The sequence below is a fragment of the Stegodyphus dumicola genome, chromosome 1 (assembly GCF_044657685.1).
Source record: "Stegodyphus dumicola isolate Sdum_Otavi_A_Nest chromosome 1, ASM4465768v1".
NCBI classification, from domain to species: Eukaryota; Metazoa; Arthropoda; class Arachnida; order Araneae; family Eresidae; genus Stegodyphus; species Stegodyphus dumicola.
The window spans coordinates 206,002,636-206,019,970 of NC_140768.1; the positions used below are offsets into that span (position 1 = coordinate 206,002,636).

Sequence of the window (17,335 nt, forward strand, 5' to 3'; positions counted from 1 at the left end):
CAAAAACAGTTTCTAACCAAAAATATTTGACAAGAATCCATGTACACAGTGATATGTTTTAACTTAAAAAACTATGAATTGCACAATATAGGCAGTGAAGGAATCTATGACCTACGCACACCTCGCTTTAATAAATTAACATAACAAATTTAAACGAATATCATGTACACAGCATTCTGTTTAAACTTTAAAAAAAATCTATGAATTGCACAATCTAGACATTGCACACAAATCAACAAAATAAGCTAACTAAAATAAATTGCAAATAATTCAAAAAACCATACCAACAGAAATTCATAGTATAAAACAATGAACAGAACGTTCTACAAAATAAAAACAATAAAATAAAATGTTCTTGCCATAATAGATGTTTCTTCAGACAGCAGAACGTAGCTTTAATATGCCACCACGTACTCTCTATGGTGTTTATATGACAGCCAGATTTGCTATCCACAAAATTCGTACTATAGTTCACAAATAAATGTTCAAAACCTTCTTTTCCTAAATCCTTATAAGATTTCCAGCCATCCCCCCAAAAAAAATAGTTGTACAAGGCTCAATCCACTCTTTAATACACTGCTTCAGCGTTTCCTTACTTCTATCATGCATGCCACTAAAAATAATCTCCCAGACCAACTTGCAACCACGTCTCTCATTGCAACATAGGCCATTTCGAAACGCTCATGACACGAACCATCGAGCAATTAAACCGCTCCAGCAGAAGAGTTTTCAACATCAAAAGGGTTGCCATATAACATGCAATCATGCCAAAAACCAGCGCAGAACACATATAGTCACATTTGGTGATTTTAGGGCACATATAAGAGTAGAGCCCTGGTTTGATATGTTTTTGATCACTATTTGAGCTTGAAGAAAGTTAATTTCATCCACATTTAATTTTGAAGTCATCTCTGTGGTGAAAGAAACATATTCGGATCAGCTATCTTGAGTTGGACTTGTATTGTCTTCAGAATCATCCCCAAAACAATCAACAAGCAAATCAGCTCTTTATTAAATATTGTTTTTTATTTTCTCTTTCTGAAAAAATATATGCGTATATATGTTTTTAATGTACAAGCAATGAAAGCTAACTGGGATGCTTTAATTCCCAATGAGTATTAGGAGAGGGACATATATATCCCATGTTGAAATGTTCAGAAAAAAGGGAATAAAAATATATTAGCAAGGTAAATAACCACCAAAATAAATAACACCTTAAAAGTAATTCACACTTTTAGCCACTCATTTAGAGTAAAAAAAAAAAAAAAAAAACATCGAACCTATAACCAGACTCGCAGCTATAGGTTAGGACATGTTCTCTCTGTCACTGAATGTAGACAGACTCTGAGAGTATGGCAAAATTGGCGGGAAACCTTTTAGTCTAAGTCCAGTACTCGAGTGTGACAGACTCTCATGTTTATGATAGATGACCTTCCCCTCTCGAATTTTTTGATTTTGCTATGGGGCACATATCATTAGACATGAAAGGATTAAAGGCAACAGGACTCTTTCGTCAACCATTTCTTATCCATAATTTCACGCCATTTTGGTCCATCCATCCTTTCTCGTCAGTGTGAATGGAAACAAATTTTGGGAAATTATATTTCAGCATAGCTTCTTTTAAAAATAACTACGAGTTTAAATTTTGTGCTGTCAGCTAAGCAGGAAAGCACTATGGTGAGCGAGATTTTTCTTGACCTGTTCTTTTTTTCAAACCATTTTTGTTCCGTTCTCATTGGCTGTTTTCTTTTCCGTCATATCAAACATTATTCCATCTCCATCCATATTTCCAATATATAATAATTTTTTGCCGTAAGTCAATAACATATTTCTGAAAACGTCCTTTTTTTTTTGTCAGTCTTTCTGAAGCCTTTGCTAAACTTTTGGTTTTCTTGTAGAATTAAATTATTCCTTGCCATAAATTGGCTACATCAACTCAAAGTTGCTTTAAGGTTTTCACATTCTTTGCCCACAATTAATCCATTCTGATGAAATATTGGGTTAACCACTTTGTAACACTTTCTAGGATGTGCCATTTTGTTATTTCTTTAGCAAAGCACATTTATTCTTTAACACATTAGTTACTATGATTTCATTTTTTTCATGCAAATATAGCTTTCATCAACATCAGACATCTTTGCTGTAATACGATTATGACTTCATATTTGAAACTAATACTGTGTTTGTGTTGTTTGGTGGGAGCCATATTTACTACTAAAAGAAACACTAAATCGACTATGTTTCAACTAAAGCAAATGGGATTTACTAAAGCCTTTGATGTTCACTTCAAAATTGTATCTTCAAATGACTAAAGAAAGAGAAAGCATAAGACTCCTAATTCTGCAAATCAGTCGGTCAGAAATGCATTCTTATCCCAAATTGTGTTCCCTTTTCTCAAAACTCTAGAGTTTAGAATAATATTCTCATACACATTTCCACTGAACACTACCCACTCTCTTAAGCATTTTACTGACACGTATATTGTTCCCATTATCACTTTTCAGTATACTCTTCTTCAAAAGGCTAGGAAAGATTTTTCAAATGAGTTACTTGAAAAGGTAAGAGATTTGTATCTTTGAGCTTTCTTGATAAAGGAAAAGGTATGCATTATAAAGCGAATGTACCTAAAAATTTTAAAATGGGGTTTGAAATTATAGATACATGTTAAACACTGGTGTGCTGTATATGCTGAAATATATAGTGTGTGTATGTATATATTTTATATACATACATACACACACCAAGATGGGTAAGAAGGTGGATGCATGTGTATATATTTTATATACATACACATGCATCCACCTTCTTACCCATCTTGGTGAGCTGAGTTTTTATTCTTATATATTGATATGATGTTCATTTTTTGTTTTAAAAGTGAATAATTTATGTTGTTCGTATGTTCCAGTTAGTTTTTATGCCTATAGTTAATCTGTAGTAAAATTATCAACAGTTTAAAAGTGCAAGTGGCTCTAGGCCTAACCTGGCTGCTATTTGTTTACTGAAACTCTTAGTAAGATAGTGAATTAAATCAGTTGATGTATGTATCTCCCCTTATCAAAACGGTTTTAGAAAAGGAAGAGCAACTGTCGATAATATCCTACTTTTAGAAACAGGTATCCGTAGAGCGTTTGTTAGAAGAAATCATTGTTTCCATTTTCTTTGATATAGAGAAAGCCTATGATACCACCTGGAGATACGGTATCCTTCGTGACCTATATAGCAATGGTTTACGAGGAAACATGCTGATATTCATCAAACATTTCCTACAGGATCGGAAGTTTCATGTGAAGATGGGCGATACTCTCTGACATGTTCCATCAAGAAGAGGGTGTTCCGCAAGGAAGTGTATTAAGTGTTACATTATTTAGTATAAAAATTAACTCTATTTTAAAACAACTGCCTCCAGCAGTCCAGGGTATGCTCTACGTCGATGACCTGCAAGTCGGTTGCCAGGGAGAAGACCTGAAAGATATCGAGTGTAAACTGCAGACATCTCTCAATAGAATTGTTAAATGGTGGCAGGAAAATGGTTTTAGATTCTCTACTCAAAAGACTGTGTGTGTACATTTCTGTCGAAAGAAAATTCCTCACCCTGACCCCGAACTTCATCTGCAAGATGTGCTGATTCTTGTAGAAAAGGAAATAAAATTCCTAGGAATGATATTTGACCATAAGCTTATGTTCCTTCCTCATATTGCCTATCTAAAAAAGAAATGTTTAAACACTATGAATATTCTGAAAGTACTGTCAAATATTTCTTGGGGCTCAATGCTTCTTATATATAGAGCTCTCATTCGTTCGAAACTAGATTATGGATCAATCATTTATGGGTCGGCAAGACCTTCAGTATTAGTCAAACTTGATCCGATACATCACCAAGCACTTTGGATATGCACTGGTGCCTTTAGAACTTCTCCAGTGGAAAGCTTATATGTGGAAAGTAACGAGACCTCCCTGCGGTTAAGACGTGAAAATCTTTGTTCTAAGCATTATTTCAAAGTCTTATCACAAACCGAAAATTCTACGCAGTCAAAATTGCTTAATGACCAATATTCCCATTTATATCGGGCACGACCATAATGTGTCCCATCTTTCGGCTTGCGGATGAGTGATTTGATGGAGGAGTATAATTTGTCTAATATAGATATACAGGTGGAGGATTTTTTTTTTTTTTTTGGAATTCCTCCCTGGGAGGATTAGAGAATCCATTCTCTGGATACTTTTCGACACTGGAGTAAATCGCAAACTAACGAAATCATTTACAAGCAGATTTTTTTGAACATAGAAACAAATATAGGAAATGTATCCCTCTATATACAGATGGATCAAAATCCCAGGATCATGTTGGTGCTGCTTTCGTCACAGAGAAAACAATAGTAGGGGTTCGATTACATACAGTTTGCTCTGTGCTTACTTCTGAGCGTACTGCAATCCATCTGGCTTTGACTTACCTTTCAAAACAAAAGAACATAAAGTTTATTATCTACACATATTCCATGAGTGCCTTAATGTCATTGGAAAATCACGCTCAATGTACTCACCCAGTTGCAACCAGAATCCTGAAATTGAATCATTCTTTAAAAATTCGGGGGTTCCAGATTCTTTATTTAACGCTGGACACGTTGCCATTAAGGGGAATGAATTGGCGGATACTGCAGCTAAAACTGCAACCACAATGTACAATCTTCAGATTCTACTAGCAGACATCAAAGGGTTTGTCAAAAGCAAAATTCTCAGCAAATGGCAGAAGCAATGGGATGACAAAGTATATAATAAGCTGAGAAATGTAAAACCCACCATTAGATACTGGCCATGTATGGCTAATAGAAGGGAGGATGTCCTCTTGACTCGAATGAGAATTGGCCATTGTTGCCTGACCCATGAGTATCTTCAGAAGGGAGAAGAGAATCCCAGCTGCCCAAACTGCAATGCAGGTCTGACAGTCCATCACATCTTGGTGGAATGCCAGAGTTTTAATTATTTTCGCCAAAAACATTTTAATTGTTCAAAACTGGACTTGGGAAATTTAATTGGAAAAACACATCATCGTAATTTGTTTCTGTTTTTAAAAGATATCGGCTTTTATAATAGACTTTAACCTGTTTTTTTAAAAGAAATCGGCTTTTATAATAGACTTTAACCTGTTTTTTAAAAGATATCAGCTTTTATCATAGCTTGTAATCTGTCTCTTTTTACCTAAGCTGGAAGTTTTTACAAATGACTAATTGCATTGTTACCATTTGTCTGGCGCAGATAACCTTGACAGGTTTTGTGCCAAATTACAATAATCCAATCCAATCGGTTGATGTATCAACTTCAGTGTCTTTTTACCCAGTAGGATAAAAAATTAGCTTAGTTTTTTGTGCACCAAAGAATCTTGTGTACCTGCCTGTTGACCGAATTGCTTTTTTTTGTGTGTGTGCATTAAAACCAGTTTTAATTTAGCTGCATTTGGTATTTTAGGGTTTTTTGTGCTTTACAATTTTTAATGCAGAAGTTTTGAGCTTTTATGTATTTTTCCCTTGCCATGGAGTGAGAACAAAATTGATTGAATGAGAAATATGCCTGTAATGAAATTCAAGGAAATAAGTTTAAATCAAATGCAGTAGAAAATATGCATAATTTAATAGGCTATACTAGGATGTCTCATGGTGTTCATATCAAATTTTTTTATTTGGCAATTAAAACTGTTTATTTTCATATCGCAGCTATTAATTTTTTGTTTCATGTGAGACAACTGTTGTTAAAGTCCCTTTTAAACTGAAGATTTCATTTTTAATCAATCGCCATTTTTAAAACTTTTTCTTTGATTAGGAAAATACATTATAAATTATGGAGATGACGGTCTTTCTTTAAATGTCTTCTGAAAATTATGTATAAAGTGGGAAAATTTCCTTACTTGTTGGAAAGATACTTAAAGAAATGGGTATTAATGTAAATGAATGCCATGTGTTAAGTCTATAACGTCTCTTTGTATTTGTTTGAAAACATGCATTTCAGTTCCTTGTTTAATATACAAAATTTGAAATCTCAAGATAGAAAGGCTATTTTAACTTAAAATCCAAAATGAAGCTTTTTAAAAATGGTTTTCATTTTTAAAAGCCTGATAAATTTGTGATTAAAATTTTTTAATTACTATTCAGTTTTGATACAATTGTTCAACATGCAAGTAGCTTTATTGTGCTTTGCCATATCTAAGAAACAAATTTATATTTAATTGGGAGAGAAACTTGACAATGTGAAACTAAGAAAAACAGTAAATTTAAATTTATGTAGAGTTAACACTTGTATGTTCTGAGGACAGTTGAGACATAGTTCTCTCTCCTTCAGACGCAAATAATTTTTGTAGTGATGAGAATAGAAATAGCCTTACTATTATGAAGTAAAACATGGACCCTTCTGTGTGATTTTAAGTTTCTATTGATATTGCCAATACTTAGCTATGAAATCAGATCATTAAGTACTTAATATATAATATTTAGTTTAACTGTAAATATCATGTAGTGTGATTTCTAAAATTGTTGCAGGTTGCCGAAGAGAGGCTGTCAAATATTCGTACTGTTCATGCATTTGCTAGACTGAATGAAGAGTACGATCTGTTTCAATCAAAGGTAAATTCTATTATGCAATTTGCAACCAAGGAAGCTCTTGGCAGAGCAGTATTTTTTGGCATGGTAAGAAATTTATTTAATCAAAGTTAATGTTTATTTTACTAAAAGTGTTGTTTTGTGAAATTTTCTGTAGAAAATGTTTTATATATCTGAAAAACTGTAATCATGTATGTGAAAATCAACAAAATATTATTACAGGCAGAAACATTAATTAACTATGTACCAGTTTTTCTTGTACACTACCTGCCATTGAAAATGTAACAGCAAGAAGGAGTGGCCAGAAAGTGATGAAACTTGGCAAACTGGAGAGACATCAATGAACAATAAGTGATCTTTATTTCAAAATGATATGCATAATACAGAGAGAGAACAGCATCTGTTCAGTAGGTTGTAGAACCATCTTGGATGGTGATACATGAAGCAACATGGCTCAGAACAGAGTCAATGAGACTACAGATAGTGTCCTGAGGAATGGTTCTCTATTTCCTGTCAACCATTTGTCACAGTCATCTTCTAAATGCAGCAATGGCAGAGTCTGCTAATAGGGTCCAATCGCATACCAAATGCAGAGTTGCCAACTCTTCCGATTTAGGCGGGAGACTCCAGATTTTCAACCGATGTTCCGCCAACCTGATTTACAATAAATTTCTTCAGACTTTTTTTAAATCTTAAAATTTCTCATGATTTTTATGGAACTTGGCTTAATACTTTGTTATATGAACAAAAAAAGTGATTTTGGACGTCTGAAAGCAATTGAATTTTCTCTACATTATATCTAAAACAAAACCTTGCAAATCAGATAACTTCTGCTTTGTGACTGAGAGCATTATACGTATCCCAGAAACGTTGTTCTCCAATGGGCATCGAACTCCGCTGCGTGTCAGCTGGCATATGTTAGCCAATGAGGACAAGGCAAGCTGTTATTTGGATGTTCTTTAATTATTTCGTTCAATTTGTCCTGAGTTGTGCGAGTGCACGTGCCTTCGGGAAATAGTTTTAGAAATTATCATCTTTTGTTATGTCTGCGAGAAAGGTGAAGTACTCGTGTACGTTTCAAAAATCTTACACAGTTGACTTTTCTTCCATTATTTCCTCAAGGAAATGTAATAAATTTGTGATGTGTACCGCCTGTCATTTCGATTTCGCAATGTGGAAAGCCGGATGTTCTAAAACATGTGCTAACACAAGGATAACATGAGTTGTTTTTTAAAAAAACGAAATATTAAATTTTTCTTCGGAAACAAAGGACCAAAAAGTTATTAATGCAGAATGTCTGTTCTCTGCATTTTTACTGCAGCACAACCTGCCACTGAATGTATCGGATCACGCCGCAGCTTTGTTTAGAAAAATGTTTCCCGATAGTGAAATTGTTAAGAAATACTCAAGTGCAAGAACCTAAACAGGTGCACTTGTTAAAGAAATGGGTTTGAAAACTAAATCTTCAGTTATTGATTGCACTAAAACAGCTCCGTTCTGCCTCTCTGTGGATGGAAGCAATAATACCGATTCAAAACTGTATCCAATTGTTGTTTCTTTTTTTAATCCAGAGTCTTCAGAAATTGAGTGCAGTTTACTTTCTGCCCCCACTTTAGAAGGACATTTGACAGGTGAACTGTACTCAGGAGCTGGTTGACTTTGTGTTTAATAACACGGATTATCATCACAAAGATATTAACTTTATTATGTATTTATTAATCATTTTGTTGTTGTAAAGAAGCGATCTGGCTCCAAAACATTTTAAATTCTCAATCACAAAGCTGTAAAATCTGTTACAGCAAGTATACAAAAGAAAAAGAATACTCAATTCAAATTACGTAGATCGAGAGTATAACGCGCTCGAAGCGCCTCCTGTCGGCAACTCTTAATCACTACTGAACATACTCCCGAACTTGAAACCTTACGGTTTTCAAAATATTACAATTAGTATATACTGTTTTAAAGCACAATATAATAACAAACAATTGTAAGCAATAGCAATACAATGCACTGTAAAAAAAAAAGTTTGCTCTTTACAGGCAAAAGTTTTGTAAAGTTACAGAAATCGAAAAGTTACCATTACAGGAAATTCTTGTATAACAGGTTGAAAGCAAACTGTGCCGGGCACAGCTGATTTGCTTGTAGCATTACAGATAATGTTTCAGAAGCCGCGCTGAAGAATCACATGACTGACTGGAAATTAGCCAATCAGGAGTAAATTGTTTTAAAGCTGGTTGCAGAAAAAAAACATGGCTGAATGCATGTTGGTTGTATAGCGCAGGTAAGTAAGAAAATGTTTACAATTCTGTTTAAAATATTTTTGTTCATTTTAAGCAAATTATTCTCATGCACTTTGCACTGTTATATATAGTGAGTAAGTATTTTAACATTTAAGCTTTGCGATTAATTAATATCAGTGTTCGTAATGTTTAATGAGTTGAAAGAGTGCAAAATCTTTATTCCAAATGCAGATCTAATAGTAGTATTTTGTCATCGTCCATCCGATAAATTACGCCTTAAATTGACCGCATTATTATTTATAACTAATTATTCCAAAATTCAATCACTGTTGTGGTATTTAATTGAAACGGTAATGTGGTTGTTGAAAGCAGTATTAATCGTGTTAGCATTCGTTTGCAATCGTCTGACCAAAGAACGCCGATATCTTTTTGATATCTTTTTCCGGCAGGCCTTGCGAGAAAAGTTTATGTAAACATTTAGAATTCTGAATGTAATGTATATAATTTTTGCTTACTAGGCTTTTAGTTTATTCTTTCTTTAGGATTACCTGATTAATTATACTTGGTTTATAATTCAGTCTATGTTTATGTACGTGTGTTTTATGAAGTAAAATTTCAAAAACTTGAACAACGTGGTCGAGAATCTCGTTTATTCTTTAGTGTAATAATATTTTTTCAATGGTAATTTCTTACGAAAATGTTATAATTCCAAAATGAAGTAATTATATTGATTAAAAATATGTCACATCATACTTTTTGTAATGTTTTGTTTTACTAACTAGATGCAACTTAATTATTCCATATATTTTAATATACCAATATAAACAGGGAAAAGATGGAAATGACCTAAAATGTTTTTCTAAAAATTCGTTAAACTCCAAAATTAGTCCAAACTAATGCAGAATTCAGATATCATTCAAATAAAAGAAAATTAATAAGGTGTAGACGTATATATGAAGATTTATTTTAATATTATTTTAAGTCAACTAAATTAATTTCAAATTTAAGTAAGTATTCATGCCTTTCAGTAGCATTATTTTTGAAAATCTTAAATTAAATAACTGAATGCAATATTTCTTGTTAATGAAAGAAAAGCAATGTTATGAAAGACTAGCGAAGTGGATTTGCAAGTTCTAATTGCGAAAGGTCCCATGCTCTAAGGGGTCATTTTCAATAGTTAATTAAAAAAAAGTATTTAACGTAAAACTTCCAACTTCATACATGTGGAATATTAATTTATTTATTAAATTTTATGCAGTTTCTGATCTATGTTTTGATTTTGTTATTAATTACGTTAGGTTACATAAGATTTAAAATTATGTAAGGTACAAAATCCTTCTGCATTTATTAATGTATGCTGAAGTGACTGAAATTATGCCAGTGAAATTTTTTAAAATCAAAAACAAATTTCTGTGGAAAATTAAAGTTATAAATTCTAAGTGCAAACAAAGGAGTGAATTTAAAAGTTATCAAATAAGCCAAAGTGTTGGTAATTTTTGCAGTTTTACAGAAGAATTTTTATACTGTGCAGAATGGAAATATGATGTTTGGTTTTGTTAGTATTAATTGTTACAACTGAAGTATTGCAACTTAAACATGTAATTTAGCTTAAAATATATTTGAACTTAATTTTCTAATTTATTTTGATCATGTGTATTTCATGTGTCGTAAGTATTTAAAATGAACTTAATTCTCATCCTATTTATTAACATAAATTTTTTAAAGAAGAGTCTCATTTGTTTCGCTTAGTTTCACACGAAGATACGTGCCTCTTATATAAATAAGAGAGAAAGAGGAGTTATGTTTACTTGCAGACTTTTTTCCTCCTTTTTACTAATATTATAGTACAAAAATCAAGGGGGAAATTTACGTAGCGTATTCGGAAACTAAGTACCGTTACATTCTAGCGCCGTCCCAGCGCTATGGTAGGCGTCTCGCGCATGCACACTAGTCTTTCTTGTTCACTGAATTTCAATTGTCGCCATTTTGGTCACTCTGTTGTGTTTTCATTTTGCTGTGCACATTCAAAATGTTTAAGACAGTTAGTTCTCCCGGTGACTGTGAGATTCGTGCCGTGATTAAATTTTTGAACGTGAGGAATGTTAAACTGGCCGAAATTTATCTTCAAGTGACAGAAGTTTACGGTGAATACGCGATAAATGATAGAATGGTGAGAAAGTGGGTAAGAATGTTTAATGCAGGTCGAACAAATGTCCACGCTGAGGCTTGGAGTGGTCGGCCTTCTGTTGTCACCGATGATTTGGTAAGGAAAGTTGATGAAGCAATTCATGAGAACATATGCTTCAAAATGACAACTCTTTCAGAGGCATTTCCACAAATTTCATGTACTGTTTTGTTCGAAATTGTGTCTGACCGCTTGAATTATCGCAAACTGTGTTCCCGATGGGTTCCAAAAATGCTCACTGATGTTCTCAAAACAAAGCAACTTGGTAGTGCCCTGACATTTCTCACGCAGTACAGTGATGAGGGAGAAAACTTTTTAAACCAAATTGTGACAGGTGATGAGACTTGGGTGTGTCATTTCACACCAGAATCGAAACAACAATCGATGGAGTGGAGACACACTCATTCTCCGAAAAAACAAAAGTTCAAAGTGACAATGTCATCACAAAAAATCATGTGCACTGTCTTCTGGTATAGGAAAGGCATTTTGCTTACTGAATTTCTTCCCAGTGGTGAAACCATTAATGTGGCACAATATTTAACAAAACTAAGGCGTGCCATTCAAAACAAACGAAGAGGAATGCTCAGTAAAGGAATTGTGTTGCTCCATGACAATGCTCGGCCCCATACTGCTGGTGTCACTCAATCGTTAATTCGACAGTTTCATTGAGAGCAGTTCGATCACCCGCCGTACAGCCCGGACTTGGCGCTGTCAGACTATCACTTGTTCCTGCACATGAAGCGCGAGCTTGGTGGCAAGCGCTTTGGATCTGACAATGACACGAAAAATGCTGTGGAGTCATGGTTGTCAGAACTGGTGGGAAGTTTCTTTGATGATGGTATGCAAAAACTGATCACCCGTTATGACAAGTGTTTGATCATTGGTGGAAACTATGTTGAAAAATAGTTTAAGACATGTATTTTCATGTAAAAATAAAATTGGATTCGAAAAAATTGTTTTACTATTTTTCTTTTTCAAAACGGTACTTAGTTTCCGAATACGCCTTGTAATTTTGAAGGATGTGATTACAGTAAGACCATAACCAATCAAAAATATTCATGAATTAACTACTAGTAACTATCATAGTATTATTATGTAAAAGAAACCTACATTCCAATAAGAATGCTTAGTAACATTAACATTTCAGTATCTGATAATAATTTTCATTCCTACTTCCGCGGCCGAGCGGTAAAGTCGCTGAACGCTGGTAGTTCGGTCCGAGGTTTGAATCCCGCGAACGGGCTGGCTGCATGGGCGTTTTCCTGGTTTTTCCTATGTGTAACGTGTATACGAGCCAGTTTTCCTAAGAAAGTCCTCCACGAAGGCATCCCTCCCCTTAAGCAGATAGCCCTAGTGTGCTTTGTCATATTCTCAATACACACACATTCCTACTTCCCTATACTTTCAATTTCATTCTTATTATTGCCCACTGCTATTCCCTAGACCTCAAAGCATTTAATGCATCTGGAACTGCAATTTGTGCAGTCTTCTACAGCATGCAAGTTATCACCGTTCAGATTGTACTACCACGAGCAATGATCTTCAGAATTACCGTATTGCATATTCCACCCCACCCAGCTTTAGAACCAGATTCTGAAAATTAAAAAAATATTTGCATAATTTTCCCTCTTTTAATGCATTAAGAAAATGAATATCCCAAGATTTTAAAATGGATTTATCGACATAATGATGGTTTTCGTCATACTAACAAAGGCAAATTTTTGTACACTAAAGGCCCCGTTGAATCTTTCTCTTCTAACTGTTGAATATTATGTCAGCCTAATACAGTCAAAAGTTGTTAATCCGGACTCGTCGGGACTTCGGCGATTCCAGATTATCGATTTTTCTGGATTATAGATCATCAGTTTAAATCGCGTAAGATGGCATGCAGAAATTCTAAAATTAAAAATATGAAAACGTAATTTATGAAATAAAGAACAATTATGATCTAAAGGGTATCAAAATTTACAAAAAAAGCTTATTTATTTGTTTACTTTATTAAACATTTCCTTCATTGTAAGTTGTTTAAGTTGCTTCGTTTTATGTGATAATACTTTCTCTTTAATTCTATAAACAGACATTATTTTTTGTTCACTTTCAAAGTTCCGCTGTTCAAGTCCTGTTAATTGCTGCGCCGAGAATACTGACTAACTTGTCAATCGAAATTTTTTCGTTTTCACTAACCTCTCTGTCACATTCTTCATGTCTTTATCCATTTTTTGCAGCAATTCCACTTTTTGTTTGATGGACATCGAAACATACTTTCATTTTGTACGATCCTTTGGGAGCTCCAGAATCAAAAATACTATTTGACATAATCGAAAGTTCAAGTTTACTTTTATAGTATTGCTCTTACAGTCTGCAAAAAATAATAAGCCGGATCCAATTCGAAAATTAGGGAACAACGCAATCATCAACATTAACTGAAATAGATAATTAGATAATTTTAGCTTACACCGTCCGTTATACATAAAACGCGCACACGAAAACGTATTCTGCACTTGCGCACACGCAAATGCGCAGTAGTAAGAGGTCTTACGTGCACGCGTAAACGCCTATGCGCATGTGTCAACGCGGCGCATGCTCAGAAAGTTTTTAGCTTTGAGGTCCGGATTATAGATCATTCCGAATTATGGGTGTCCGAATTAACGACTTTTGACTGTACAAAAAATGATCTATGATAGTGAAAGCAAATACCAACTGCCATTCACTGTGCAATTTTGCCATATCAGCTGCATATTCATTTTGTCTAATAATTTATGTATGATCTGAGGCCTAAGGAGTTGCAAGAACAACAATGAGAATGAGAGAAATTCAAATTATAAAGAAATGAGAACTTATTAGATGTTGCAATTATGTGTATTCTTATTGAAATAGAGGTTTCTTTTAAAGAAATAATATTGTGATAGTAGTAGTTTATCCATGATTACGTTTCATTTGTTACATTCCTACTGTGACTGTGTCCTTTGGAAATTAAATTATTCATTTAATTTTCCCCTCTCAATTTTTGGAAGATAAAATTAGTAAAAATAAGTGGGAATATGGCATCAAGAGCAGTAGATATCGCCATTTTCTTGAAGCTGTTCTATATTATTTTTTCATCAATAATAGGCCATGCACTCAAAATCCACTAGCAAATCTGTTAGTAAGATGAAAACGACCACTATGCCTATGAAAATTTTAGGGTAACTTGTTTTGTGAGCACCTTAAAGAAGACAAACATTACCTAAATCATTAAAACAATTTCAGAATCCTGTTGCTAAAAGAAAGCTAGGAGAAAATTGTTGTCAGAGTCCCAGTGATTCATTTGGACCAATATGTAATATTGTTTTAGAAATTTAAGGTAATAAATATAATATTTTTCAAATGCTAAAACAGTTCGAGAAATTTATTCAAGTTTTGAATTTTGAATATAAGTATACTGTATATTATATTAAATAACTAAGGTGGCTTCATTTATGAAAAGTTTTGCATATTGGCTGTTTTTGTACAATGAACCTTCTCGAAGCTAGCTATGCATGATTCTTGAAGATTTTGATCTTCAATGATAGTGGGCATTTTAGAGAAGTTATGTTTACAAATTAGTTATTTTATGAGGAATGCTGGTTAAACTTAAAAAGTGATTGACTGAGGTAGCTTGTCGTAATGAGACGGTTCACTGTAATCCAAATTTTTAAAGTATTTAAGCTGTTCCTAATTACTTAAGATATTGTAAAGAAATATGATTAAAAGTGTTATATAAGCACATGTTTAAAACATCTATTAAAATAATTTTTATAAGCTTTTTAAGAAGCATGATTATGATTTTAAAAGAAATGTTTTTCTTTATTTAGGAGTCATGGTTTACAAAGAGGGGGAAAAACCATTCATTTTTCCAAGCAGTCGAAACTAATTTTTATGAAATGTTATATTGTGTTATTTTTTAATTAATTCTTTTTTCAGGTTTTATGTGAAGTTTATGATTTGAGTAATAAATTATTTTTACTTCTGTATTTTAATTAGCATATTATTTGCTTCATAATGTTTCACAATAAAATTATAAATTCAATAAACTTCTTAACATGCTGTAATATATATATAGGGCATAAAGTTTGTTTTCTGGTGTCACGTATATTTTACAATTTTGTATGCAAATCTCGAAATTTATTATAAATAGGAATACTTTTTTAGTATCACTTTCTAAATGGTAAATATTAAGCTTAAATTTATTACATATCATGTTTGTAAAAAATTATAGGTAAAATTAAAATGCATTTAATTTTTAAGTTAAAGTGAAATATTAATTTTTGAAACAAATTTGTTAAAGGCATAATTGTATTAAGCATAAAGAATTTTAATGGAAGCAAGGCTTTGAAAATTAAGGTCAGTTGGTGAAGTTTTATACTTATTCAAAAAACATGACATTAGGTTTTTAATGAACGACTTCTATCTGTTAATTCAAAGGAAATTATTTGAAGGTAACGTAATAACGTTATGCATTTACCATCTATTATTTCAAACAATAGCAGACTGTTGACAAACACTGAGTGCAGATAAGAATAAAAAGATTAGTTGGACGTTGTAATTCAAGCTTATGAACAAAATTTTGAATTCCTTGTAGTAACAAAATGAAGTTCATTGCTATGTTGAATTCTTTAATTTAATGAAAATGTCATTTTTTAGGAGAGAATATAATATTTTTGAAGCATGAAGAACAGCCGTTCTGAGTTCTTCATAGAAATATTTCACAAATTGTCTTTTACTGTAATAATATGATCATATCAACATGCAACACGTTTATACATAAAAGTTAAATCTAAAGAACATGTGTCTATTTTAGCTAAAATTACAGAAAGTTCTAGAACATATCTTAATAATTGACACTAAAACATGCAAATAAAGCATATTTTTTTTAGCTATTTTACAGGCCAAATATAAATTCCAGATGCTTTTCCATTATTTTATGTAAAGGATATACATGTAATTTAATGTAAGGAGTAGCATATCTATTTGAACTTAATTATCAAATTAAGCTCAAATGGATTATTAATCAAAATGATATATATACATACAGATGTCATTGTTTTACACAAAACATTGATTTCAATGTATTTTATTATAATAAGCATCATTTTATACAAAAAAATCTATTACTTTTATAGACATATCCTTTAGTATTTCATCTATGAAAAATATACAGTCAAAAGTCGTTAATTCGGACACCCATAATCCGGACCTCAAAGCTGTAAACTTTCTGCGCATGCGCATAGGCGTTCACGCGTGCGCGTAAGACCTTTACGGCTGCGAATATGCGTGTACGCAAGCGCGTTTAATGTATAACGGACGGTATAAGCTAAGCTAAAATTATCTAATTCAGTTAATGTTGCAGACTACATTGTTCCTTAATCTTCGAATTGAATCTGGCTTATTATTTTTTGCAGACTGTTAGAGCAATTTTATAAAAGTAAGCTTGAACTTTCGATTATGTCAAATAGAATTTCCGATACATATTTACTAATATGTAAAGGATCTACAAAACGAAAGTATGTTTTGAAATCCGAAATCTGTTTATCAATTTCACACTGCTCTGCGGCAGGGGGAGCGGGGGAATGCCGCGACGCGCAATGAATTGGAAGTTGATCTGTCAGCACTATCCTTATCTTCAGGGCAGATGTTTTATTTTATTTGGCTTATAATTCCTTACTAAATGTAGTATTTCATCTTGATGTACACCGTCTTTGATATGATTTAAATCAAGCTCCCCGTCATTATAATTCGCTTCCGATAGTGAAGAAAGTGACAGAGAGGTTATTGAAAACGAAAACATTTTGATTGACAAATTAGTCGGTATTCTTGACAGAGCAATTATAGGACTTGAACAGCAGAGCTTTGTAACTAAACAAGAAATTATGTTTGTTTAATAGAATTAAATAGAAAATATTGTCACATGAAGCAACTTAAACAACTTACATTGAAAGAAATGTTTAAGAAAGTAAACAAATAAATATTAAGCTTTTTCTTTTTGTAAATTTTGATACCCTTTAGATCATAATTGTTCTTTACTTCATAAATTACGGTTTCATATTTTTAATTTTGTAATTTCTGCATGCAATCTTACCAGATTTAAACTGATGATCTATAATCCGGAAAAATCGATAATCCGGAATTGCCGAAGTCCTGACGAGTCCGGATTAACGACTTTTGACTGTATTCTACACACATATAATTACTTAATGAAATATTGGAAGGAAATAATCTGAAACTTTTATAGATACAACCATTAGAATTTTACGTAAGAAAAGTATCTTCTACTCTCATAATAACTTGCTATAATAATACAAGCA

General features: G+C 32.8%; 1 protein-coding gene across 4 annotated transcripts in view; it reads left to right on the forward strand.

Moving 5' to 3' along the window:
- Positions 1 to 17,335, forward strand: part of LOC118205978 (ATP-binding cassette sub-family B member 10, mitochondrial) — an 80,809-nt gene that overhangs the window by 12,042 nt on the left and 51,432 nt on the right. For all 4 annotated transcript variants that reach the window (XM_085824905.1, XM_085824900.1, XM_085824910.1 and 1 more), the window contains exon 5: positions 6,528 to 6,674. In XM_085824905.1, the coding sequence (XP_085681031.1) occupies positions 6,528 to 6,674 (147 nt within the window). The remainder of the gene's footprint in view (positions 1 to 6,527; positions 6,675 to 17,335) is intronic.